Raw genomic sequence first — 27,926 nt, forward strand, 5'->3', positions numbered from 1 at the left:
CCTGCTCATCTCCAACAACAGAGCACTAGGGCATGTTTATGCTCTAACTGATGTTCCTTTTCCACTACTTCTGACGCCTGCAGAGCAGAAGGCTCTTAGGTTGCAAGATGAAGTCAAAACAGAAGTGGCTTTGCATGTAAGCACATATTGTAGAGCTACGCTAGACTGATGGATGCCAGTTTGGTCATGGGGAAGGATATATATTTAATATGCATCACTACAGCTGCACCAGTTGTCAAATGCTCTGGATAAAGGCCTTACTGTTTTCTTCCGTGGCAATGCCAGAGGAGGCCAACAATCATCAAGATGACACTATCAAAAAACCCAGAGCAGAACCATAAGAAAGTGTAAAACATGGCAGCAAGAGCTGGAGTTCAGGATCACTGCAAGACCACATAGGGATGGCATTCACAGCAGGGGAGAATAAAATGAAATGTTTAGACACTTCAGGAAACATAAATGCTAAGCTAGACAGACACCAGTGGGACACAGCCAGTTACAGCATTTTTACGTTCTCAGCTCTGCCTGGCCATGGCTGCAAGAGTAGCCTAATGCGGTGACACATATAATATGCACACTGTGGATTGGAAGTCACAGGACCTTCAACTCTGAATTTCCCTACTATAACAGCAGGAATCTGCCTATTAAATTATACAATAAGTCATTTAGTGTATGCATGCTCTGAGGGCCGAGATGAAAGGAAACACACACCACATCACATCACCCTGCTCCCTGCTGCCCCGGACAGACAGTATGAGATCCTGTTCCTTCCATGAAAGGGTTAAGTGGCTCTGTGAAGCACATCTTGCTACTTCTGCTTGCAGAGAGGATAAATGGAGAGCACTTGGTGTGCAGCGAGGACTTCAGCTCTGAACAGTGAAGTCCTTGGGGAGGAGCCCTAGGAGCAGCTTAGCACACTATTTTTTGTTGCTTTCTTTGTTAATAAATCTAAAGGGGACTTTGGGCTTTGCATGCAACATGGGCTTTATTTATAGAGTACATCAAGGAAGACTCCTGCTCACAAAGCCGATAGTGGAAAATGGCACTGCTGTACACAACATCATTGCACCAGGGACCTGAGTGTGCAGAATGCTGAGCTTGTTGACTGCAATCAGAATTTCTGCTTTGTTTTTCAACCTCTAGCCACATAATGACTACGTTTCATGAGAGGGATGGAAAATAGCTGCCAACAGGTTAGGGCATAGCTGAGTTTCCTTTTGGACCATCAGGATTCATCCAACTCACACCCAAGTCAACACAGCGTTTGCAATCATGACCTTTTCTGGCAATTACAGCTTTACTTTCCTGTTAAATGTTCTATCCAACAATGATTTCGCAGCTCTATGAACCATTCCTGATTAGATTTTCAACACTGTTACACATGAAGTCTCTTGTACAGAGCAGTTTCCACACAAAGAAAGTGAAAGCTGTCATTCAGCAGATTTCAGTGCACATTTTGAAGGAAAAGAGCAAAAAATCTTATTTTATTAAAAAAATATTTTTAAAGATCTTGAACATTCTTTAAAAAAACAATCCTCCCCCAACATGTGCATTTGAGAAAGCACATGTTTAAATTAAGGTTTATTAATAGTAAAAAAAATAACATCTAACATCACACACATTTAGTAACTGTAAGCCAAAATTAAACTCATCTACAGCAACATCACTGGCTATTGCCTTGGAGTTTTAGGGCAAACAAAGGAGGAACAGAAACAGTTTTCAGCTTGTCCAAGATTGCTTCCACGTATTAGAGCTGGAGATGAGGATGATGGGAGGGATAACAAACAGCCTGTAAAAAACCTTTAGTTCATGTCAAAGTCCTGTACTGGACATTTCAAAGACAGAAGAAGTGAAGAGAGACACCCATTATGAGCAAGCTAAATAGGAAGAATATTGAGTACATTAATTAGTTTTACTAAAAGTAATATCCAGCAGATAGAGGAATGGAGAGGGAGATCTCATACCTATGAAACAGAAATGCTGTCTGGAGCATGAACATCACACTGTAAGGTTAAGACTCTGCTTCCTTTCAGACAACAGGAATCCAACACAAGGGAGTCAGGGCATTAGCAAGAACAAAACAGGAATGATGAAAACCCCTGCATGTCTTGTCCTCCCTACACCTTCAATTGTCAACATTGCCAATTAATGTACAAAACACCTGGACATGACTGGTCCAAACTGTCTGCATAATTATAGAGAGCTTGCTTTCCCCTTGAGTGCTATATGGCAAACCATGCCATCTTTTGAAGCAGGTCCATCAGTATCGATGAATTAGATGTTTTGTGGGGAACCAAAAAGGAAATGAAAGAAATGACAGGAAACGGCCAAACAACAATCAGATCCTATTTGATTACTCTACTTCTATGCCTTTCAGTTGACATAAGTCCAGTTCTTTAAAAGCAATTCACTGAGAGAAGTTCAGAACAGCTTGCATTTTCTACACTTACCATCAAAGATCCACAGGCAAGAAATCAATAGACATTTTATTATTTTATTTGGTCAATTTGCTTAGAGACAATGAAATCCTGACATCAATTCACTTGGTAAAATTCCACCCCAAGTTAATAGACACAGGATTTGCACATGTTTTTCCATTAGCAGTGAAATAGTCAAGGATTAGATCTTCTGGATATAAAGAGAGAGTGTGCCCAAAGCTCCTAAATAATGATGACTCCACACTAAGTGGAAGATTATTTTTTTTTATCTATTATTTCACTCACGAGGTTCACCTGCCAAGCTTGCTATTTATCACTTATCTTTTTGCAATTATTCAGTCACCTAAACAGGCATGAATAGCACAGGCAGAGCACAATGGCCACTGCAAAATACCTTTAGAAGAATAACCATCAAACATGGCTGCACAAAATAGTCTCTTGCAGACTAAGCCTTATGGAGACATGACAAGTTTTTTTGAAAAAAACAAACAAACCTCATTTACTCTGTGTGCCTAGCCCAAAACATTCAGAGCCGTTAGTTCAATTGCACACAGCAAGTACCCACAACAGTCTTTATATTTTCATCAATTCCTTGGTTTAAAGATTTTTTTAATGCAGGCCGATTTGGTATGGGGTTTGGAAGGCCATGAAGTTGGAGGAGCTCTTCCACTAGGTACTGGACTACTAAGGAGGCTTTGCCTCTCCACAAGCATGAGATATCAGGCATCTCCCTGAGAAACTAAAACAAATTTTGTTTGGATTTAAAATAAAACTATAGCTCAAAGGTTGGAGCAGCTGTGGTGAAATTTTGTTTTCATCTCCACCCCTATTTCAAGGCAGGCAAAAGCTTGCCCAAACAGACCAACAGGAACATCCACCAGTCCAAACTTCAGGCCGACATATTGCACACTTTCCCAACAAGAAAGACAACTGAGTAAAGCCAAGTTTTCTTTGCATGTTGTCCAGACCATCTCCCAGTCTGCCTTACTTTTTTACAGAGCTGACACATATCACCACAGAAATGTCTCTGCTGCAGCACTGGGGGGAGAGAAACAACAGGATGATGCTATATTTTAATTAACACTTTAAAGTATTTATGTTTTTTCAAATAAAATGTGTTTTAGAGCAAGGGATATTTACATATTCATTTTATAAATGAAACTAACAAACCACTTGCATAATAAAACCTAAAATGAAAGGAAAAAGCCTGTGACATCCATTTTCTCTCATCTACCTCCAATTCAACATTTTCTGTAGCATACCAGTCTTTGGAGCTTTAATATCTATGTGTTTATAGAGTAAAACCAATCATTGCTATTTGGCTTTAAAGAAAACTTACAGGTTGTGAAAAGAAGGCTCTAATTGACTTATTTTGTTTTATGGAAAACTGTGTCCCCAAATGCTTTATGCAGTAAATTGAATTTCAAAATGATGCTTATCATATCTGCAATTGTTTCCAGAAATTAGTTTTTAAAATAGTCATACTGGACAGACCACTTGGATAAAGAGCTTGCTTAATGTTTTTAAAACTAATAGTTGCAGTAAAAATGTCCGTCTGAAAAGGAAGTAACAACTTTGGCTTCTGCTGCTAATTTCATGGGTTTAAAATTGTATTAGGACATTCATTTATGGCCAGCATTAATCAGGAGTCATATAGCTGTAGGTCAGAGCAATTACGTGCATTTAGAAGCAAGTCCACCATTTTCGCGTATGATTTTTCTTTGTAGGTTAAGAACAGTTTTACAGAGAATGTATACTGTTAGTCTCAAATAAAAGCATATTTCTCCTTATTTTTAGACCTATTACATATACACAACTCACTCTGGGATCTTCTGAAATTTAGCATGGTGAGCTGTATTTAGAAACACAAGTTGTTTTCAGTTTGATGCTTTCTTACTGATCACGAACTACCACAAACATGGCAAAGAAATCAACCCCCTAGTTGTCTTTTAAATGCAATAAACATAGCTGGGTCATATTATTGCTGTGAATCAGCTATAGCTCCTTTTACATCGTGTAATTTAATATCCATTTGCAGAATATCTGGCACTACCACTCTATTCTCATTCAATATTGGAAACTTTAATTGGCTACCTATTTGACTTCAGGCAAACAGTGACATAAACCAGACAAACTCTCTCCTCTTGACCCTATTGATTGACCACAGTAAAACACAGCATTGGTACCACAAAAGCCATGTGAGCACTAAGTTAGGATAATTCTGTATTCCTGTGAGTAATAGATATTTGGATACTCCACTGGCATGATGAGAAAAGCTTACAAAAAAAAAAAAAAAAAAAAAAAAACCCAGTCTGAGTTGACCAATTAATAGTAAAACTGATGTTCTACAAGCCACTATTCTCCCAGAGCCTCATCTTCCAGGAGAACCTCTGCTCCTAAAAGGCAAGGTCAACTGCAAAGAATAGCATTTGGATTTCAAAGGCTGAAGCTTATAAAGCCTCAGTCACAGCTGTGCAGGAATATTTATGATAGAGTAAGCAAGAATGCAAGAAATGAAGTGGAAAGAGAATAGAAGGGGAGAGGAAAGGTGAATTTTCAATAAAATCTCCCTGAATTCAGGCAGAGGGAAAGGAAACTGATTAATAATCTCTCTGCCAATTGCTCACATCTCTACACTGTTTAGTGGTATACATACACCTAATTTCTGATATAATGAGAAAGACAGTAAATTTTGGGTACCTGGAGCTCCTTTCCACACAGCCTGATTTGCAGTAAGTCTGCTAACCTGCTCAGGTCTACGCAGCCTGCAAAGTGCATGGCAAGGATAACTTAACTGACTTCATATCAAAGAGAGCATTAGACCAAAAGCATCATGTGGAGGATAATCACAAATGGGAATGAATGAGGAGGAAATGCATCTTTTGTGTACCTTCAAGCAGCAATATTTGACAAGCAGGAGATGCACCTCTTGTCAAGGTGGCCATAAGTATCTAAGTTTGCCTTTTCTCGCCCTGAGCCCTAGGGAAAATAAATCCCTTAGGCCTTGCGTGACTCTCACCACACTCCTGTGGAGAACCAGCCAGGACCCACAGAGCATTGAAATCCACCACAAAAAGCAGGCTCTACATCCAGATCTGACCAACACCATGATACAAGAAGTTTCTCCCACTGTAAACAAAGAGTACTGCAGAATTCCTATAATTTAGTCTGATAAAAGTGAAAAAAAATATTTTTCCCATTAAAATAAATATCAAAAGTGGCATTTAAGAAATATATTGGTTAATTTCAGACCTCTCTTTTGGTTTATTTATTTTCTTTGCCTGAAGAGAGGGCTGTGTAAATGCTGCACTGCTAAGGGAAAGAAGTGCAAACTTAACACAAGGGCTTTTTGCCCAGTGTCTCTTGGCATGCTTCCTTGGGTTTTAGATTACTTTGCATGGTGAAGCGTTACAGAATAAGATAACACTGTGTTATATAGGCACCGAGGAAGGCCTTTGCTCTAAAGAAATTGAGCCAAAATTTCTTTTCAAGGAGAGCAGAGAGTGCATTTGAATAAGCACTAAATTCAGCAGGGGAATAACTAATACGATTAGTCTTAAAGACATAGAAATGAATATTTTGCTGTGTTATGAATGCTAAATATGAATTTAAAAGGCCACAGGAAGAACTTACATGCTTTCTACTCCCAGTTTCAGCCAAGACACTGAAGCAATTTTATAAATCAGAAAGTAAGCAAATTATTGTGATTTTATTTCTGAATGGCTACTATCACAAAATACCTTTGGCTCATTTCTTCTGGCAGTATGTGCCTTAACGATGTATTTTGCATCATAGCCAGCAAACATTTTTGCAAAATATTTTGTAAAAGTGACAAAGATTTTTAACAGTCTGTTCTCCACCAAATTAAGCACTGATCCTCCAACAGCTTACACAATTTATTTGTTTCCAGATAAAGCATATGCATAGACTTTTAAATCTGTAGTAAAAATAGGCATACACTTAGAGAATGTAGTCTCTAAGGCTGTTGGTCCAGTTTCTGAGGACTGCTGGACTGCAATCATCTGGATGGAAATGAATTACAGCCTTGCCATCATCTGGATTGCTCTTCAAGAGACAGGCTTTTCTTTCACAACAACTTTTCACCTGCCATATTTAGAACAATAGCTTTATTTTTTTAAAGAATGCAATGTGACAGATGTAGATTGAAAGGAAAACTGGCTTACTGAAGAAACAGAGAGCATTTTCTGCAAGGCCAGGCACCCATCAACACCCTCATGACACACCTTGATCTTTGGTTACCAGACAGCCACTTTCAGCAACATTGTACAGGCTTCTTGAAATTTCAATGAAGAAGTTTTGTAGAATGTCTCTGTCCCAAAGCCCCTTAGGAAAGGCTGATCAATACTTACGTTGCAAACACAATTGCCCAGACAGGTGCAGGTCCCACCAAGCTGAGAAAAAGCAGGATCCTCTTACACTGGAATTGATGTTTGCTCACAGTTTTCCATCACGCATTATTTCATGGTCTTCATTTTGGGGTTATTAAAATAGAATGTTATCCAACAAGCGGAGGGAAAGAAGCGATCAGGGAGTTGTTTCCCATCTCAGAAATGGCAGCTAAAACTGCTGAGTAACATGTGTCTCTCATTTGAAACGTATCACTCATTCATAGAAACAATAATATGTACCATCTGCTGTAGCCATTCATAATTGATAAGATTTGGGCTTAGTTTGACTGTGAAAACCCACTTTAACATGAGCATCAATTTGCAGATGAGGAAGTGTTGCAAAGCAATTCATCAGAGCTTTCCTCGCCATACATTGTTACGATGGCCAGCTCTCTCTGGACACACATATAGCCCTCTAGAAATGCCATTTACTGAGTCATTGTAAAGTGCCAGCATCTTCCCGCAGCAAAAATAGTTTAATAATTTGGCATTGTTTCCCTCAAACAGTTAATAAACAAATTGCTAGATGTTTGTATGACTGTGCAGAGCAGTTGATTGTATGAACAGAGCTATTAAAATGCAAAGATATACAAGACATTTTAGAATAGAAGAGAACATAACATTTTCAGTTGGAAGAGACCTACAAGGATCATCTAGTGCAACTGCTTTACCAATTCAGATTTCACTAAAAGTTAAAGGAAGTTAGTAAGGGCATTTTTTCAAATGCCTCTTAAACACTGACAGGCTTGGGGCACCAACCACCTTTCCAGGAAGCCTGTGTTTGACCAACCTCTTGTTAAAGAAATGCTTGCTAGTGTTAGGTCTGAACTTCCTCTGATGCAGTTTTGAAACATTCCGATGAGTCCTACAACTGGATCTCAGGAAGAAGAGGTCAGCTCCTCTCTCCACCCTGCACGTCTGCTTCTCAAGAACCTGTACAGAGCATTAATGTTGCCCCTCAGCCTCCTTTTCTCCAAACCAGACATGCTCAAAGTCCTTGCATGCTCCTCATAGGAGAGGCCTTCCAGCCCTTTCACCAGCTTTGTTGCCCTCCTCTGGAAACACTGGAGTATTTGTAACATCCTTAAATTATGGGGCCCAGAACTGCACATAGTACTTGAGATGAGGCTGTACTAACACTGAATACAGTAGCATAATCAACTCTTTTGACTGTCTGGTTATACTGCGTTAGATGAACCCCAGGGTTCGGTTTGCCCTCTTGGCTGCCAATGCACACCACTGACTCATATGCACCCTGCTGTTGACCAGCACCTCCAGGTCTCTTTCTGCAAGGCTGCTCTCCAACCATTCCTGTCCCAACATATACTTGTTCCTGGCCTTGATCTGTTGAAGGTAAAGAATCTGGCGCTGGTTGCTGTTCAATTTCATTCAAATGCTCCAATATATCTAGATCCCTCTGAAAGGCCTCTTGTCCCTCAAGAGAGTCAACAGCATCTCCTAGGTTGGTATTGTCAGCAAACCCACTAATACTGGATTCAACTCCTGCATCTAGATCTCTGATAAATATATTAAACAGAATCGCCCCTAGAATTGAACCCTGTGGAACAGTGCTGGGACTCATCGTAGCCAGATGCAACCCCACTCACTCAACCCTTTGAGGTCTGCTTTTTAGCCAGTTTTCCATCCAGTGCATGGTGAACCTCTCATCTCACAACCTCTCTAGAAGGATGCTGTGAGCAACAGTATCAAAAGCCTTACTAAAATCAAGAAAAACTACATCCATTGCCTTTCTTTCATCCCCTAGGCTGGTGACCTTATCTCCAAAGGATATCAAATCAGCTAAAAAGGGCTTCCCCTTTGTGAACTCATGTTGACTGTGCCCGATCATTGCATTGTTCTTTAAATGCCTTTCAACAATACCCAGTATGATCTCCATAATTTCTCCAGGAAGCGAGGTTTGACTAACAGGTCTCTAAATTCCCTGGAATGAATTGGAATGACATTGACTAGCTTCCAGGGGCCTAGCCAAACTCCCAAGCCCTTTGGTAGATGATCAAGACAGGTCCTGCCATAACATCTGCTAGCTCCTCCAGTACTCTGGGATAAATCCTACCAGGCCCTGTGGACTAGTGAACATTCAGTTGATACACCTGGTCCCTTACAATTTCAGTGCCCACAAAAGGAAAGTCGCTGTTCATATATTCATGGCCCTCCGGTTCAGAGGACTGGGCAGTTCAAGGTCTGCCAGTAGTATTAAAGACAGAGGCAAAAAAAACATTGAATGCCTCTGCTTTTTCTTCATCCCTTTTAGTCAGGTGACCATCATCAACAAGTATTGGTCTAACATTTTCTTTAGACCTCCTCTTGCTATTAACATACTTAGTTTTGGCCTTTTATGTCTTCTTCTTGCAGCACACAAAGTACAGCCCTGTAATCTTACTTGTATCAAGGAAAAAAACGGAGTGATTTTTTTGTGTACTATTGAACTGCTTTGAGACTTTGATAGCCATTTAACTTTGCCTCTGAGAGAAGACAGGAAAAGGAAGCAGTCTTTTCTGAGAAAGAAATGCCCTTCCTTCACACTAGAAATATCTCTCCCTATTATCAACAATGCACCTCAAATTTCTCCACTTACAAATCTGAAGGCTCAGTCTTGTTCTGTTTAACTGTTTAATAACCAAGTCTGCACTGACTTTAAAATTGCCCAGTTTCACTCTGTGCATCCGAATTTTCTCCAAGTCAACAAGAAAACTCTCAAGAGTTTCAGTGGGCTCTCGTCAAAAGCATGTGCTTGAAGACAGCTATTATACCTCTATTAAGCTTCATCCTTAAGAAAAAAAAAAGGCAAAAAACCTCCCTCCAAAACTTAAGACATTAATTCAACTTTAAAATAGTAACTGAACCGGGACATATTTTTAATGAATTCTATTTGAAACACTGATGTTTTCTTTCAAATTTCCAGCTACAGATTTGTCACTTTATGATAATTACTAATATCCTCCACCACCAGAATCATCTGGAACACATTTAATTGTTGACTTCATCAAAAATGTACATGGCACATATTCACTTTTCTTGAGCAAGTCTTTAAATGGACAAAGGCCCATTTGTTCCTTCTTTGAAAATCCAGCCTCAGCACAAAAAGTGACCCCCCCAAATTAGGCTTCTATTTTTCGCATACAGCATATATAAAATGTAAACATGCAAGCTGACATTAATCAAACATTTCTGCATATAACTGGGTATAAGTGTCCCAGTGGTCTCAATGGGAAAAGCCCTAGTGAAACCAGGGGTACAACTGTGCCTCGTACAAATAGTCACGTGGTAAATTTATTCCTGTGTCACACTTTGTACTTGTGCATCTCATGCCCTAGTCCATACCAAAGCTGACTCAGGTATGCCTGTAAGTTCTGCAGGCACTCCCCTCACATGCATCCTGCCACACTGAAACTGTGGCAGAACTCTGATACCACCACATTTTCCCTGCTACATTTTAATAGCTGATGCTTCTGTGTTTCCATCTCTATATTATCAACTTACAAGTCTTTCCTTTTTCAGGCATTGACAACCTGAGTATAAATATCCAAAGCAACAACACAATACAAATACTTGCAGCAAGACTAATTTCAGTCTATGATAAGAAAAAGACCACCAATAGTGACATAGTGTAATTTTATACTGACGAGAGCCACTATCCATTCCTTTCTGCTGTCTCAAATGAGGCTAGAATATCAGTCATTTATCTTACAATTTCAACATTTTGTGCCAAGTCTTACCAACAAAAAAGTATCTCCAACATCATCTATGCATTGTTTCCAGATTTTTCTTCTCCTTAGCATCAGATTTTCAAACTCAAGCCTGCACTTCCTACATGGACATTATATTCCCTCATCCCTCCAGTTTTGCTGCAGAAACATAGAATCATAGAATTATAGAATCATACAATGGGTTGGGTTGGAAGGGACCTTAAAAATCATCTAGTTCCAATCCCCCTCCCAGGGGCAGAGACATTTCCCACCAGACCAGGCTGCTCAAGGCCCCATCCAACCCAGCCTGAAACACCTCCAGGGAGGGGGGCATCCACAGCTTCCCTGGGCAACCTGTTCCAGTGTCTCACCACCCTCATTGTGAAGAATTTCTTCCTAATGTCTAATCTAAATCTTCCCCCTTCCAATTTAAAGCCATTCCTCCTAATCCTATTACTCCATGCCTATCAGGTACTAGTAGGTAGCTATAAGGTCTCCGCAAAGACTTCTGTTCTCCAGGCTGAACAACCCCAGCTCTCTCAGCCTGTCCTCATAGTAGAGGTTCTCCATTCTTCTGATCATCTCTGTGTCCTCCTCTGGACCCATTCCAACAGATCTATATCCTTCTTATGTTGGGGATTCCAAAACTGGACACAATACTCTAGGTGCGGTTTTATGAGAGCAGACTCGAGGGGCAGAATCCCCTCCCTTGACCTGCTGGCCATGCTTCTGTAGATGCAGCCCAGGATAAACTCCTGGCTTTCTGTGCTGCAGGCGCCCATTGCCAGCTCATGTTGAACTTCTTTTCAAACAGCACCCCCAAGTTCTTCTCTGCAGGGCTGTTCTTTATCACGCTGTTCCCCCACCCCATACTGAAACCACAGATTGCCCCAATCCAGGTCTAGGACCTTGCACTTGGTCTTGTTGAACCTCACGAGGTTCACACAGGCCCACCTCTCCAGCTTGTCCAGGTCCCTCTGGATGACATCCCGTGACAACTGCACCATTCAGTATGGAACTTTCATTTAAGGTCACATACAGAATAGCACTTAAATGCATGATTTGTTGCTTTAAATAGCAACTTAGGTGGAATAACTCCAGAGTGTTTCACATACAGACATTAAAGGCAGATTTGCAGGGGAGCTTAGCTTTCGTCAAGGCACCTAAATATAATGGGCTCATTTTCAAAATCCCACAGAGTGCAATAGCTCCTGGTCTATTTAGCAGAACCATTATTTTGCAGATCTGTATGTCTGAGGTTTTGGAAGCTTCCAGGCACATCAGTGTGCATCTGTGTGGCCCACAAGCCTTAGCAAGAGCTTAAAAAGAAAAATGTGCAATTATTAATTTTTAAAGCAAAAAGGACAAAGGCCCAATGCTGCTTCTCCTTAGATAAAAAGGAAGGACTTGGCTGGATTATGCAGTGGGGTGCTAGCCTCAGCTTCTGCTGAACTCGTGTGTGCTCTCCAGCAAAGGATAACACAATTGTTTCACTCATAGACATCATTCAACACACATATGAGACGGAGAAAGAAAAAAAGAAAGAGTTAATGAGATGCTGCTGAATAATTCCTTCACAGAAGCAGAGAGAGAAACCAGGTAGATGTCATCTGCAAGGTAAATTAAAATTTTACATCTCTGAGGATTATCAGTGAAAACAGATCTGGAAGGAAGTTTGCTTTTGATATTGGAAGGGATAAATACCTAGTGTAAATCTTTTTATGTGGGCCTGTAGAGCGGAACAGAGAAATTAAAGATAAATGAGATTAAGGTATTTTAAAAAACTCTGTGAGACATATTTAAGTTACCCATAAAGGGGAAAATAAAAACTCTGGAGAAGGAGGTTAGCTCAGACCCTCAAGCAATACATTCATCTGGGAAATCAAGTGGAATAAATATTTTCTAATCTGAATCTGTCTTTATCCCCCACCTCCCATCGCCAGACACACCCCAAAAAAACCCAATTAGCCTGGGGAAATGACATACCATGTCACATTCTTGGTGAGATTTGGGATAGGAAACCTGTAGGTATAAGGGTTTTTTTATTTTTTTAATTTTTTTTTTTTTTGCAAAAGGATGCCCTGTGGAGGGTCCCTTTACCATAGCCTCCTCCCATTTAATTCCTCTTGGAAACAGAGGCAGAAGCTAACCAAAATCAGAAGCTATGCAATCTGTATTTGTCTTCTTTGCCAGAGTTTGAGGTATGTACAACTGTGGTTTCATGAAGGCCTATACTGTTATTAAAAGTCAACTGGAAATGCTGTAAGCAAGGAAAGTGGAGGAAATGAATAAAAAATTAATACATCTGGATGCATTTGGCTCTCTTCCTGGGAGCCCTTTTAATATAAAGAAACTCAACAAAGTTGTATTTTTAGATCCTGAAAGATGCGTTTGCTTATTTCACACACTAAAGGGATTTGCCTTAATACACTTAAATTTCCCTCTCCCTCCTTCTCCCTCATGTGCTAGAAGAAATAAGCTTCAATCCTCATCTTAACCACTGGATACACATATTCTGTTCTCTCCATTGGCCCGAATAAAAACTAATAAATGTATTTAATTTCTTTTGTGGATTTATAATAGCACCTGGCGAGGATGGTCTTAATCTCCTTACACTGCTTGCACCACTGAAAGAAACCCTTGCAGTACTTCTTGAAAGAGAAATGAAAGGATAATAGGAATAAAATCTAGAAATATAAATATTATCTCCATGAAGATCTGTTACAAAAATGTATGTAATCCATATCAATGTCTCCAGAGGGTGTTTTGCCTAACAGTGCAAATCATGCAATAAATTATTAAAGATGAAAAGAAATATATTGCTCTTAATGACAACAGAATTGTTCAGAGACAACTGAGAAGTATGGGGTTGTGTTTAAACAGTAAATTTGTGGCAAATATCCAGTAGTAGATCTGTAAAAACATAAACAACATATATGGCTTGGTAAAGCCAGTAGTTTCTTTCTGTTGACACTCCAGACAAGCATGTTTTCAGGGGTTAGACTGCTATGTTTTGTTACCATCGTTGTTAAGCAAATACAACTCTAATTCAGATATTAATAAGATGCTTTGCTATTTGGATGTGGAACCAACAGTTGGCAAGCTTATTAATATGTTGAGGAATTCACTAGAATTTCATTCTTCTTTCTGCCCAGTATTGGTTACAATTCTCATTTTACCTGAGAAAATATCAGTTATTTAGTAGACTAGAAATGGGTGTGACAAAAATGAAATTCTTGAAAAAAAGCTAATGACTTCAGATAGCCTCAGGTTACTGGGAACCTCAACTGAAGATTGCTGACACTGAAAGAAAGTTTCCCTGTGATTTAATGACCTTTGATTTAGACTCAAAATCCAAAGGCAAAAAATTGAAAGTTTCTAGGTAACTTTTAGTTTAAAAGGCCAAACCCAAACCAACTATATAATTTATCAGTAAAAATCTGGCTGCTGTCAGACAAGATTGGAATGGAATAAATGGTGCACAGAAGTCATGCAAGGAGTTAAGTTACTCCCTTTATTCATAATCTTCATAAAATGAGATAAGCGATACTGCTCATCATAGTTTTCCACATTCAGCTTCCATAATAAAATAATTATAGAGGCCCTGGGGAGAACTGACAATGCTCTACATCAAGAAAAACATCAACTGGGAGAAACACATAACAACTGCAGTAAAGTCTTTAGCTTACTTAAAGTTTGGACCTTCACACTGCAAACTCTGTGACAGGAATGTGAATTTTGCCTCTCTTGCTCTACCACAGAAACCTTTTCATAGTCTTTAAAGAAACAAAGAAATCTCCCAGCTGTACTTATTAAAAAAAACCGAAAATCTATCTACTGTCACAGCTTCCATGCTCTCCCATATTCCTTTCAGGCCGTGAATTTTAGAAATCTTGTTACTGGTACCCATTTAACTTTCCACCTAGTGAAGGATTAACTGGAATGGAAAAAAATAATATACTCCTTAACACATCTATCACCAGAATACCCAAATTTTAACACCAGAAGAATCACGTCATTTCTACTGTTTCTCACACCTATGTTCAATGTGTCCAACATCTCCAAAACATGCCCAGTGTTTTCCAAAAAAAAAAAAAAAAAAAAAAGTAAATAAAAATACAGCATTCTTGCCTTAAGACTTGGCATTCAGACTGTGGGTGTTTAATTTGTACCTTATGCAGCCCAACAGACTGTGCTATCCAGACGCCTGTCAGTAGAGCATGCTGCTGGCTGCTCCACTCATAGTTCATCATGTAATGGGTTAGTTCAGCCTTCAGTTAAAGAGGTCATTTTGCAATGTTACAAAAAAAGTATTTTTCTTTGGAATGACAAATGAGAAGTCTGGAAGTAATGAAATTCTTATAATAAGACAAAGAAAAAGGAGCATACAGGAGTGCAGGGCATCCTTCTGTTTACTTGTGAGCAAATAAATTCTCCCCCACCATGTCCTGCAACACTGCTTTTCACTGTGCTTGAATGCAAGTTCTTCAATAACTACGAAGCTTGTAGATGTCCACCTTGAATGTCAGGCTTCATTTTAAGGCTTACCTCACCTCCATGATTAATTAGGAGTGCAATGTTAAAATATGATGGGCAGAGAAGTGACTCTCAAACATTCATGTGACTGAAGTTACACTTACTCACTGCAATGACTCTTCTACAACAATCTGTTCAGCTGGTAAGCTACCAAGTTATTTTTTTAAGTGGTATTAATACATATCCATCAAAGTATGTCCGTACAGTGAATGTGCAATAAAACACTCCATGATCAGCTGACAAGTTTATAGGTGCCCAGGCTATCACAGACTCCAACTCTTTTCCCCTGCACAATTTCAGATCTAATACAATTAAGCAGAAGCACTGTGGTGACTTTTCTGATAAAGCGTGCATGTGCAACCGAAAAGATATATGGGAGTGCAATCTGTCCTGCATGGAGATAAAATTTTCAGTACCAATATGTGATTTCAGACCAAATCACAAAATCACCAGGTTGGAAAGGACCCACTGGATCATTGAGTCCAACCATTCCTAACACCTCCTAAACCATGTCCCTAAGCACTTCATCCACCCGTTCCTTAAACACCTCCAGGGAAGGCGACTCGACCACCTCCCTGGGCAGCCTGTTCCAGTGCCCAATGACTCTTTCTGTGAAGAATTTTTTTCTGATATCCAACCTGAACCTCCCCTGGCAGAGCTTCAAGCCATTCCTTCTTGTCCTGTCCCCTGTCACTTGGGAGAAGAGGCCAGCTCCCTCCTCTCCACAACCTCTTTCAGGTAGTTGTAGAGAGTAATAAGGTCTTCCCTCAGCCTCCTCTTCTCCAGGCTAAACAACCCCAGCTCTCTCAGCCGCTCCTCATAAGACTTGTTCTCCAGCCCCTTCACCAGCTTCATTGCTCTTCTCTGGACACGCTCCAGAGCCTCAACATCCTTCTTGTGGTGAGGGGTCCAGAACTGAACACAGTATTCGAGGTGCAGTCTCACCAGTGCCGAGTACAGAGGGAGAATAACCTCCCTGGACCTGCTGGTCACACCGTTTCTGATACAAGCCAAGATGCCATTGGCCTTCTTGGCCACCTGGGCACATTGCTGGCCCATGTTCGGCTGTCAACCAGCACCCCCAGGTCCTTCTCTTCCGTGCAGCTCTCCAGCCACTCTTCCCCCAGTCTGTAGCACTGCACAGGGTTGTTGTGCCCCAAGTGCAGGACCCGGCATTTGGTCTTGTTAAACCTCATGCCATTGGTCTTGGCCCAGCAGTCCAGCCTGTTGAGATCCTTTTGCAGAGCCTCCCTACCCTCCAGCAGATCCACACTTCCTCCCAGTTTACTGTCATCTGCAAACTTGCTGAGGGTGCACTCAATGCCTTCATCCAGGTCATTGATAAAGACATTGAACAGAGCTGGACCCAGTACTGAGCCCTGAGGAACCCCACTTGTAACTGGCCTCCAGCTGGAGTTAACTCAATTTACTACCACTCTCTGGGCCTGGCCATCCAATCAGTTTTCAACCCAGGAGAGTGTGCGCCCATCCAGGCCAGAGGCTGACAGTTTCTGAAGCAGAATGCTGTGAGAAACTGTGTCAAAGGCTTTACTGAAGTCCAAGAAGACTACATCCACAGCCCTTCCCCTGTCCAGCAGTCGAGTCATTTTGTCATAGAAGGTGATCAGGTTAGTTTGGCAAGATCTGCCCTTTGTAAACCCATATTGACTGGGCCTGATCACCCGGTTCTCTTGCATGTGCTTCATGATAGCACTCAAGATTACCCGTTCCATGACTTTCCCCGGCACTGAAGTGAGACTGACAGGCCTGTAGTTCCCCGGATCCTCTCTGCAACCCTTCTTGTAGATGGGCAGAACATCAGCCAGCCTCCAGTCTAGTGGAACTTCCCCAGTCAGCCAGGACCACTGGAAGATGATGGATAGGGGTTTGGAAAGGACATCCGCCAGCTCCTTCAATACTCTTGGGTGGATCCCATCCGGCCCCATAGACTTGTGGGCATCTAGCTGGGCAAGCAAGTCTCTAACCGCCTCCTCTTGGATCATGGGAGCCTCATTCTGCTCCTCTAACTCTTGGGTTTGTAAACAGAAGGAACAACTTTCTTTGCTATTAAAGACTGAGGCGAAGAAGGCATTAAGTACCTCAGCCTTGTCCTTATCCCCTGTCACTGTTGTTCCTTCTGCATCCAATAGGGACTGGATATTCTCCCTCATCCTCCTTTTCCTGTTAATGTATTTGTAGAAAGACTTTTTGTTGTCTTTCACAGACTTAGCCAATTTGATTTCTAGTTGGGCCTTGGCCCTCCTGATTTTTTCCCTGCACGATCTCACTTCCTCCTTGTAGTCCACCCAAGATGCCTGTCCTTTCCTCCAAAGCACATAGAGCTTCTTCTTCTTATTGACACATCTTGAGATCTCCCTGCTCCACCAAGCTGGCTTTTCCCCCCGCCGGCTCCTTTTCCGGAACACAGGGATGGCCTGCTCTTGAGCTGATAGGATTTCATTTTTCAAGAGCGCCCAGCCCTCGTGGGCTCCCTTGCCCTGAAGGACTGTTTCCCATGGGACTTTGCTAACCAACCTTCTGAACAGGCCAAAGTCTGCCCTCTGGAAGTTTAACGTGATAGTTTTGCTAGTCCCCTACTTTATCCCACCTAGAACTGAAAACCCTATCATCTCATGATCACTTAGTCCCAGGCATCCTCCAACCGTCAAATCCCCAACAAGACCTTCTCTATTCACAAACAGCAGGTCTAGGAAGGCACCCTCCCTTGTTGGTTCACTAACCAGTTGTGCGAGGAAGTTGTCTTCCATGCACTCCAGGAACCTCCTAGACTGTTTCCTTTCTGCTGTATTGTACTCCCAGCAGACATCCGGAAAGTTAAAGTCTCCCACAAGGACAAGAGGCAGAGATTTAGAGACTGTCCCCAGCTGTTTATAGAAGAGCTCATCAGTTGCTTCTTCTTGGCTGGGTGGTCTGTAACAGACTCCTATCACAAAGTCTGCCTTCTTGTGGGCTCCTCTGATTTTAACCCATAGGCATTCGGTCCCATCCTCACCGTAATCCAATTCAAGAGTATCAAAACACTCTTTAACATAGAGTGCTACCCGCCTCCTTTCCTACCCTTCCTGTCCCGCCTGAAGAGTTTATATCCCAACATAGCTGTACTCCAGTTATGTGAGTCATCCCACCATGTTTCTGTGATGGCAATGACATCATAGTCACCTTGCCCTACCATAGCTTCCAGCTCCTCCTTCTTATTGCCCATGCTGCATGCATTGGTGTATATGCACTTCAGCTGGGACCAAATGCGTCAGTGAATAGAGACATTTCAGTACTTCAGCCCTGGGACAGAGAAGTGGCGAGATAGTTCCAGAGGTCCTAAGCTAAACACTCAGTAGAGAGAAACAGAGGAAAAACAAGACTACCTTTCACACAAGTGCTCATACTGGGACAAGTGGGAGACATAAAGAAGTGTCCCACAACCTAGAGGAAAGGACCAAGATGTCAGGAGCCAGCAAGAACCGGCTTTTCACAGAAACAGGCTGGAAATCACAGCTGGAGCAGGTAGTAGTGGCCTTTATACAGTGGAGATTGACTAACATTTATCTTGCTTCTCCTCCAAACAAAACTTCATAGTGCTCCTATGAGACAATAGACTTTTAAACCAGTATGCATTACAGGCATATGCACTTGAAATCACCTTGTTCCGTTAATTTAAATCAAACTTATTTCAGATTAAAAAATGAACCACATTGTCAGATATTTTACCGTGTTTATCAAAAATGTCCTTTCTCCTTCATCTCAGGCTACTTTCAAGTTTTCAAACGCCTTTATTTCCCCCAGCAGACACTGCTTAGTTTTCTTCCCCTTCTTGAAAACTATGCACATACCTATGTGGACAAGTCAGCCTCCAGGTTCGCAAAGGTCAAGAGGTTATTTCAATTGAGAGTGCTTTCCAGCTGCCTGCTCTAAAGGTGCACTGTCACCACAAACACACAGTGAAACGAGATTGATAGGGCAAGTAACACATCCTTTGTTTCTGCCTCTGTGGATAAGGGACAAACAAGTAAAGCTGGGAATTTCAGAGAATACAAAAAAAAGGGGTATTTTAGCCACAATGTCCAGGAAATTGTATGCCTTGGAAGAAAGGCAATTTGGCAGCAGGATACAAAGTAAAGATTCTTTACTCAGAAATAATCATAATGGGTATTAACCCCTAGGGAACACTTGCCATTTTCACTAGTGGGCCCCAGATGATCAAGTTCTCTTGGGGAAAAAAAAAAAAAAGACATCACAAAAACCAGAAAAAAAACCCACAAAAAAAATAAAAACAAGCAAAAAAACCCCAACAACTCAGAGTGAAAGAAACCAGGAAAAGGCACAAGTCCATTTGTTTAAGAAAACACAACACTGCTGTCAGTGAGCAACACTACTTCCAAACCGACTGGGAAAGTGGCAAGAAAACGCACACAGGGAAAGCCTGGAGGCTGCATCATGGTCTTACAGCACTCCAGAAATAATTAAGAGTTGTATTCTTGGGAAAAGCAGTCTCATTAATTTGCTTTCAGATTGCGATTTTCTCCCAGCTTCTCTCCCCCTCTCCCTTTCCACCAGCAATCTTGGAGCAATGAAAACATCAGTTTGCTTTCCGGTGCTTGTATCCTCTTAAAAATGTCATTATTCAATTATCTGTCTATTCACTAGCCCTAAGGTCCAGCAGAGCCGATATTGTGAGCCTTCATTTAATGTTTCTAAATGCACTTCAGTCCACTTGTGATACAATAAAACTTTATTGAATTCTGTTCCCACTTCACACTTACCAACCCTCACTTTTATTGATATATGAGCCCATCTACTCTTCTTTCAGCAATAAAAGGAATATTTCTAGCAAAGAAATTACCTTCCCTTCCATCAATACAACAATTGGGAAATGTGATTTCAGGCTCCATGTTTAAAAAGAAGAAAGTCTTAAGAAAATAAAGGATGAACCATGCTCAAGCATTGTTTTCCTTCCCCTTTTTAGCATTAAAGAAGAAGGAAAATTTCTGTAAGCACCAAAGACATATTGTGTCTTCATAACATTTATTATCCCGTTTACCCAGAAGAACGGAAAGAAAGGACGATTCATGTTTCCTCAGAAGCCACAAACATTTTTCTCTTGCAGGAAACAGCCCTTTGACTAAGATCTCGCCAATATTAAAAGCTCATGGAAGACTTATCATCTGGGTGTGTGGCAAGTTATCATCACAGCGGGATATACCATGCCCAAGGTATCTGTCTTGCTCCCTACTGCTGCTGTCATCCTTTCCATCAATGCAGCAATGCAGCAATGGGCTTGTCCTCAGTGAGCCCCTACCTTTTTACAGTCCACAAGTTATTTTGTGAACACCAAAAACTAGAACCTAAGGGAATTTAGAGCTCATAAAAAAGGTAAATTTGACTCGGCTATACTTCTCTTTCCAACACCATGCTGGATCCTCAGAAGCCTGAACATTTGTCTCTACAGGGAAATGAACAGAAAAAGCACTCCAAAATACTTCCAACTTACACTTTATTTGAAACCAAAACAAAATCTAAATGCAGACAATCCCTAAATTTCAAAGCCAACTGGAGACAGTTGCTCACAAGCTGGAAAATCTCCCGTTTCGACTTGCACTGTCATCCATGAAGGGCAGTGCCACTGCTGTGGCCCATGAAGCACGTGTGCTGGGGAGAGTGAAGGGAAGGAGGACCGTTAGCCTCAAGTGGGTTGTTCTTTCCCTTCATCCATCTCAGAAATACATGCAGGACTACTAAACCATGGATAGTCTGAGCTGAGAAGTGTTACATGCATGCAAAGAGGGTGTTTCCACATGCAAAACCAACACGTTGGTTTGGATTTATCAGATTATCAATGGAAAATCTGGCTGCTTACAATGACAGCTAGCTCAGCAGCTCTCTTATCACCACTAGTCTTGCAAAATTGGACTCTTGCTTGTCACCAGTCTTGTGTACAGCATTGGATAAATAGCTCATCTAATTTCTGTGCTGGCTCATGAGTAAAATGGGAAGTCCCTTAGCATATTACAAAAGCGAAATAAGAAAAATTACACTCCTAGATGTACTGGCACCATGACAACAGGACCAGAAGCACCAGAAGATGATACTGAAGTGTTTCTGCAATGAGCATGTCGACCTAGCTTCACAAAACCACCTCCACTACTGCTGTTTCCAATACAATTTAACACTGCCTCGTAAAGGAGCATAAAAGAGGAGAGGGTAGGGATGCACTAGGAAACAAGAGTACAGTATCAAAGGGACCCTAGCAAAGTTTTTCATACTTACACACAGTGTAAAGCAGCCTAAAACCCAGTTTCAGACATCTCTCCATAAAATGCCATGGGTCCACAGCTTGGGCAATGGCAAACTGCAATTCTGCAGTAGCACATATTTAATAGAAAACAATGGAAAAGCTTCCTTGCTTGACAATAATTAAAAGAAAATTCAGTTTAAGAAAACTGGAGTAGTAATTTCAGCATTTCAGAAGAAAGGGGGCAGCATTTAAAGCAAGCATCAGAGAAATAAACACAACATGACAAGTCCTGCTTTGAGAAAGACAAAACTAATTTGGTGACTTTTTTTGATACCAGGAAAATAGGACAACTGATGCCACTGAAGCCTGTCAAATTAGGCCTGGTATCTTTTCCCCCACTGAAATCACCTGTTTTTCACTTGCTATTTGTTGTCACAGGGCAACAAAACAAGTCCAGAGATCCTTGGAAGGGCTGTCTATTTTTGTAGACAGCATCTGCCATCACATAAATCGACTACAGGACCAGGGAAATGAGGAGAGGGCTGGGGTATCTGAGTAATCATCTGTTGTATTTCCCACATGTCAAGAGTAACTGCTGCCTTATGAAACTCTTCCTGTCGGGGTACCTCTGTGAACATCTAGACATGTGGTGTGGAGGGCGATTTAAAGGACATTTTAAAATATAAGAGCTACTGCAGTTAGAAAGGTTTGTTTGTCCCCCTCCTGAGAGGAAAGGGGGATTCTTTTCTCTTGAAAATGATAGAAGCTTGTGGTAGAAGAGTTAATAAATTAACAAATACAGAAAATGACAAGAGGAACAAGACACCCAACGGATTTTTAAACCTACTGTAATTTTTCTACAAGGGAGCGTATGCTCTAGCACTATATTGAGTATAAGCAACTAAGATCAGTCCTAACAACAACTGTTAAAGATGACTCCTAAATGCTACTCTCTTGAGACACATACATGCTTTCCTCCACTGCTGAGACAGCACTTGGGTAAACTATATTTCTCCATCCGTAAGAATAATTTGAAACCATAAGGAGTAAGCCACCCAGCCAGATGAAGCAAGCTGGAATTGCACACAACTACAAGTGTCTGCTGAAATATTAATTCCTTTGTTATGCAACAGCCATGTTTCTTTAGAAGATGGCCATATGGCAGACTTCACTGTTCACCAAGGGCTCAGTGCATGAAGGCACTGAGGAAATGTCAGCGACTGAGAAATGGTTTTCCTCTGCAGTGAGCAGCACTGGGAAGCCTGTAGAGTCCACTCCCCTCCTCTAGTGAAGCATCCAGCAATGCAGCTGGGTGAGGGTAGTGATGCTAAGAAAGTTGGACCTGAAAGTGCTTGGGCAACAGCGTATATCCGGCTAGAGGGGTTGAGTCACGTGGTTTTGGTTGACAAGAACCCAAGGGGACCAATTGACACACAGCAAAACGCAGAAGCATCACAGAGTCCATGAAGGGGGAAATAGATTTCATCCATCAGGAATAGATTTGGCCCAACCACGCCCTTGCTAACCTCCTTGTCCAAAGCAGATACCCTTCCCATCACTTTGACTTGTGGGGCACTTCTTGTGCCCAGGTAAGGAACACCTGTAAAGCTGAGGTGACCATTTTCAATGGGAAGAAATGGAGGCAGTAACCTAGACAGGCAGAAACTGAGGCAGGAGAAAAATGAAAAGGACTCCTATGTTTCCCATTCCACATCTGCAGATGAAGGGTCACAGTCTGCCTTAACACAACAAACTTCCCTGGTGCTACACTGAAAAATACCACATGAAGAATTGATTCAAAAATTCCTAGTCAATGCAGATCGACAAGCCCAGGAGATGAGATCCTATTTCACAATGTACTCACCCCTCACCTCTCCCACCATAACGTTATTTGCAGAGGCACCATACCTGACTCATAAACAGAGGAAACAGCCGTCAAAGCCACTAACTTAATTGCAAAGGCAGCATGGCATGTTGTAATTCTCCTCCTCACATTCAGATCATTAAAACATACTGAATCCCTACTGTATATTTCGTACTGAGCAACCTCATGCCAGAGTTATTTTACATCTTGTACACAGGACCGATTAACACCTCGGGGCATAATATTCACATAGTACCTTTCCTGCAAGGTACCACTATTTCTCTTCGTTTTATATGCAACAAAGACTATGATGGGCACTAGGTAATGACTATTGCTTTTCTGGCACAGTCTCAGAAGGGACCAGTATGCCTCACGCAAACCACAAATCACAAGGAAATACAACCTGCTATGGTAAGTAGAAACCCCTCTCTCCTCGCCATCCCCAAACACAGTGTCATTTATTAAATTAAAGACCTCATTTAGAGTAGTATAATTCCAAACTGGTAATTTGGTACAAACTCACTAAGGCAGGTCCTAGGCTCCTGATGTCACTCTTTCTATGGGTTTAACAACTTACCTCAGAAAAAATATTCCATCACTGCATTTAGAAGCTTCATATTTTTGCTTAGAAAAATCAAATATGCACATGCTGAGCCCCCTGTCAGCAGAAAGGCTGAGTCCCTCAGGAGAGAGGGTTCTCTTAGCTCACAGAGAAGGTCTTAGCAGCATCCCTCATCTTGCAGTTTCACAACAAGCAAAACCCTGCACAGCCTTTCCACGTTGCAGCAGCAGGCAGGTGGCCACCTCCTGCACAAGAGACAGAGACCACCCAAGGCATCAGAAGTTCTTGCTTCCTCTCCAGACTGTGTGCCTGTCATTTCTCAGCCACATTTGCTTTCCTGCAGCCTGTGCTCGAGGCAACGAAGAAGATGCTCCAAGTCCTTGAGCCAAATCCTGAGTTTCAGCAAACTGAAGTTTCCTGCTGCTCTCTCAATACAATTCTGCGACTTGAAAGCATCCATTCCCATATCTGCTTTATTATTTTGAGAGGTGTGCTCAAACTGAAAACCTAGAAATAGTGCTGTTATTCACCACTCAGTCCTTTACGACTGCTAATAAAAAGTGCACTCCTACTACCACTGTTGTTATTTCTTTTTCGAGGTAAGCCATTTTTGTCAGTATGACCATAACAGCATCTAGCAAATTTTGTTTCTACAGAAAGAAAATTCTGAGATATGCTTAACTTTTTGTGGCTCTGACATGACTTGTTCAGAGTAATTGCTATAATCCCAGATGACTGTCTTTCTATCCTCAAAAACTCAGGCTAAACGGCTTGCATATAATGTGCCTTCATAACTTTGGAAGCTTATAGATCACTATTTTCTATCATCAATCATGGAAGTTCAAAAAAACATTAGGTTTCCACCTCCTTGGTGATACAAAACTGTATTTAAGGCATTTATCAAATGTCACTAATTACATAGATGCAAGTGGGTCGAAACACTCTGCTATATAATTACAAGCATAAAACTCTCGAAAGAGAAGCTATAAGCTAGAAATAATGCTTCATTCTTCTGGTCTGCTTTCAGTACCTGAGCTTCCCAAGGTTTTCCAAAAGGTCATATGGCACTGTTACACTGTACAGCAAGAAAAACATGGGGCACTATTAGGATATTTTTAACCTGAGCACAAACCTTGCACAAAGAACATTTTTTCTTATCTTATCAGCTCAGTCTCATATGATGCAAGTGGTTTGGCACTGAGCATTTACTTGCCCTCAGGCCAGGAGAGACAAGCTCAAGGTTGGTCCAGTCTCCACAATAAATCAGATCTCTATTAAAGAAACAAATGTAAATATATTAAGATACATACTGTAAGGAACACATTCGTACTGCACTTCCAGATATTTGTATGTCCCAGGGCAAGGGTCTGGAAACACATCAGGGCCAGCGACAACTGCACATTGGGTCCGATTACTGCATCTGAAAAGGAAGAAAAGAGAGAGTCAGAAAACAGTCCAGACAGAAAAACAGGTCAAGAGGTTGAGCAGCCCCTCCAGCATCAACAAGACTGAACATGCCGAAGCTAGGACTTCAGCATCAGCTGAGAAAGCTCACCAGAGAGCGCACAAAGGTTCATGACAAACACCGATGTCTTCCCCAACTTACTGCCAAATAAGAAGAGGCACGGTGGCACAACCCCTTCCCCTCCAAGCAGTTCTTTCAGCATCAGGAGATATTTCTTCAGAACTAAACTGATATTATAAAAAAATGATTACAGGTTCTTTAATTCTTGAGACCCAAACTCCACCACAGTGACCTCAAATGACCTGGAATATCAGCATCTCCACAACATCAAATACAAAGAGTAAACCAACAGCATTTGTGGCAAAATTAATAATTGTGTATTTTGTAGCTGGCATAACAAACATATTTTACAAAATATTTATAGTGTTCCCAGAAAAACAGTCATCTTGAATAACGCTGTTTAATACAAGGCAAAGACTAGGAACAGCAATGCTTGAGTGGATAAAAAAAATCACCAAATAAGCTGTCTGTATACCAAAACAATAGTTTTTCATACACAGCCAACACACTTGCATTAATTATAAATGGCTAAGCTTTATTCCATCATTCTGCCCAGCATGGACGCATCTCCAGAGCCAATTTGTTTTTTCCAAAAGCAAACTTTGTTCTCACTGAAGATCTTGCCATGCAACTGCACAGAGAAGGAAGTGACCCTGCTTCCTGCAGCGAGCATCTTTCAGGTTAAGAGCACACACACAGGCTTGGCCCCATGAGATTCTTTCCCTGTGGCACAAATGGCTCACATCCATAAGCGACTGATTTGTACATGCGTAGAAACACATATTTCCCTCTGCTTTCATGGTACAAGCACCTCTGTGTACAATTTTTGTGTATTTTGGAATGCCAAAGCACTTAGAAAGCAGTGGTTCTACAGAGAAAAATCCTCTGATTGTTTGTTTAAAGGAAAAAAAAGAGAGAAAAACAAAATAAGTCTTTGATTTTTATTTATTTATTTTTTTTTATGCTTTAGCATGCCAGAAAGAGACCTCCTAAGGGCTAGACCACTGCTTTTGCTTTCTCCAAGATGCTGCCTCCTCTGATGTGACATGGGACCCCTGACCCTCCTGCTCTTCTGGCAGAAGCTGAAACATCCAGTGCAGAACTCATTTAGGTCTGCAATGGAAATGCTTCATGTTTACCTTAGGCTATAGTTTGTCAGCCTTAATGAGGATTTTGTTTGAGCCCACAAATTAAAATTGATTCATTAGTGACTGCCTTAAGCTCTATAATTTCTTTAACTTTATGGAAAGATTAATAAGAGCTGATACGCTTGCTTATTGGGCTGTTTTGCTGGATAACAGAAAATCCATAAGGTTGGAACATCCTCATGTTTCCTAGTTGAAAGACAACAGTTATCACAGCAAATGATTAGTTTTATTATACATATAGAAAAATAATTTTATTAGCAAAAAGGATAATTTTGTTGTCCTCACCTTTGCTATTTACAGACAGGTGGCTTGTCTGGGATAACCCAGGCAGCTCAGACCATGTGAGTGGGCAGTCTTCCAGGAGAGGCCTTGAACAGCATCCAAAATTTCACTTTCAACAAAAATCCTTTACTGGGCTCAATATGCCTTTCAAAAAGCAATTGCACTGGCCTAATCAATAGTTTCTTTGGCTGGAGGAACAACACTGGCCACATTACATAGAATCAGAGCAATGGATCAGGGATATTTCAAAATCATGATTCAGAATCCAAAATTAAGAGGAATTGGAAGTAGGGGGGAGAACAGACACATTTAGGGTTCATCTGTGCGTGTTTTCTTCCCTTCTGTCAGTAAGGAAGTGTTTCTTTGAATGGCCAAGTGTTTCCTTGTGGTCTTTTCTTTTTTATGCAAGAACTTGGATACAAAAACCACAAGTGAAAATATGCAACCTATAGAGCTCCAGGTTCATAACCAGTATGTCAAAACTTCTTTTGGAAGCTGAAGGCTGTAAAACATCAGCTTTAACCTTCCAAAATGCAGGCTGCCTTCTGAGATAGCAAAGAGAGTAAAAGCACCATGATACAAGGGGCTGTGTGCAGAACGCAGGGTGCTGGTATGGGCTTTTACCCTCAACTCTAGCAAGTCCTGAAGCACCCTTGCAGATCACTGGATTAGGGGATCGCAAAGCATTGACCATATCAAGCAAAGAAATCTCAAAAGAATGATTCCTAAATAAAAACTCAAATACTATGTGCTACCTCACAGAATTTGCAAAGAAGGACTCATACAAAAAGATCCTCCAAAACCAGCAAAATTCAGCCTCCTCTCTTTGCCATACTTATTTCACATGGGCAGCAAAACTATGTCAAGCACTTGCCATTTCCAGCTTCCTTTTATCACCCCAGGGTGAAACACACAGGTTCCCATTGTCACACACTTCAAGGATGAGGAAAAGTTGGACTAAAAACCTTAAAAAAAAAACCTGTTCAACTATCTATGAATGTTAGACATTAAGCTACAAAAATTTTAAGGGGAGAAAGAGGTAAAAAACACTCATCATTAAAGCTCTAGTTGCTGTGCTTTTGTTCATATTTCTTCCCTACTTTCAAAACAGTTTCTTGGTCCCTTTGGTTTTGTCATATTTCTTTTTGAATAGATTAAAGCCTCAAGTGGCATTATGTGACACACAAGAAGTGATATGGAAAACG

General features: G+C 41.1%; 1 protein-coding gene across 18 annotated transcripts in view; it reads right to left on the reverse strand.

The window, feature by feature from the left end:
- The window catches only part of ADGRL3 (adhesion G protein-coupled receptor L3), a 532,152-nt gene that overhangs the window by 210,773 nt on the left and 293,453 nt on the right, over positions 1–27,926 (reverse strand). For all 18 annotated transcript variants that reach the window (XM_054064759.1, XM_054064762.1, XM_054064751.1 and 15 more), the window contains one exon: positions 25,077–25,186. In XM_054064759.1, the coding sequence (XP_053920734.1) occupies positions 25,077–25,186 (110 nt within the window). The remainder of the gene's footprint in view (positions 1–25,076; positions 25,187–27,926) is intronic.

Source organism: Cuculus canorus, chromosome 4 (genome assembly GCF_017976375.1).
Source record: "Cuculus canorus isolate bCucCan1 chromosome 4, bCucCan1.pri, whole genome shotgun sequence".
NCBI lineage: Eukaryota > Metazoa > Chordata > Aves > Cuculiformes > Cuculidae > Cuculus > Cuculus canorus.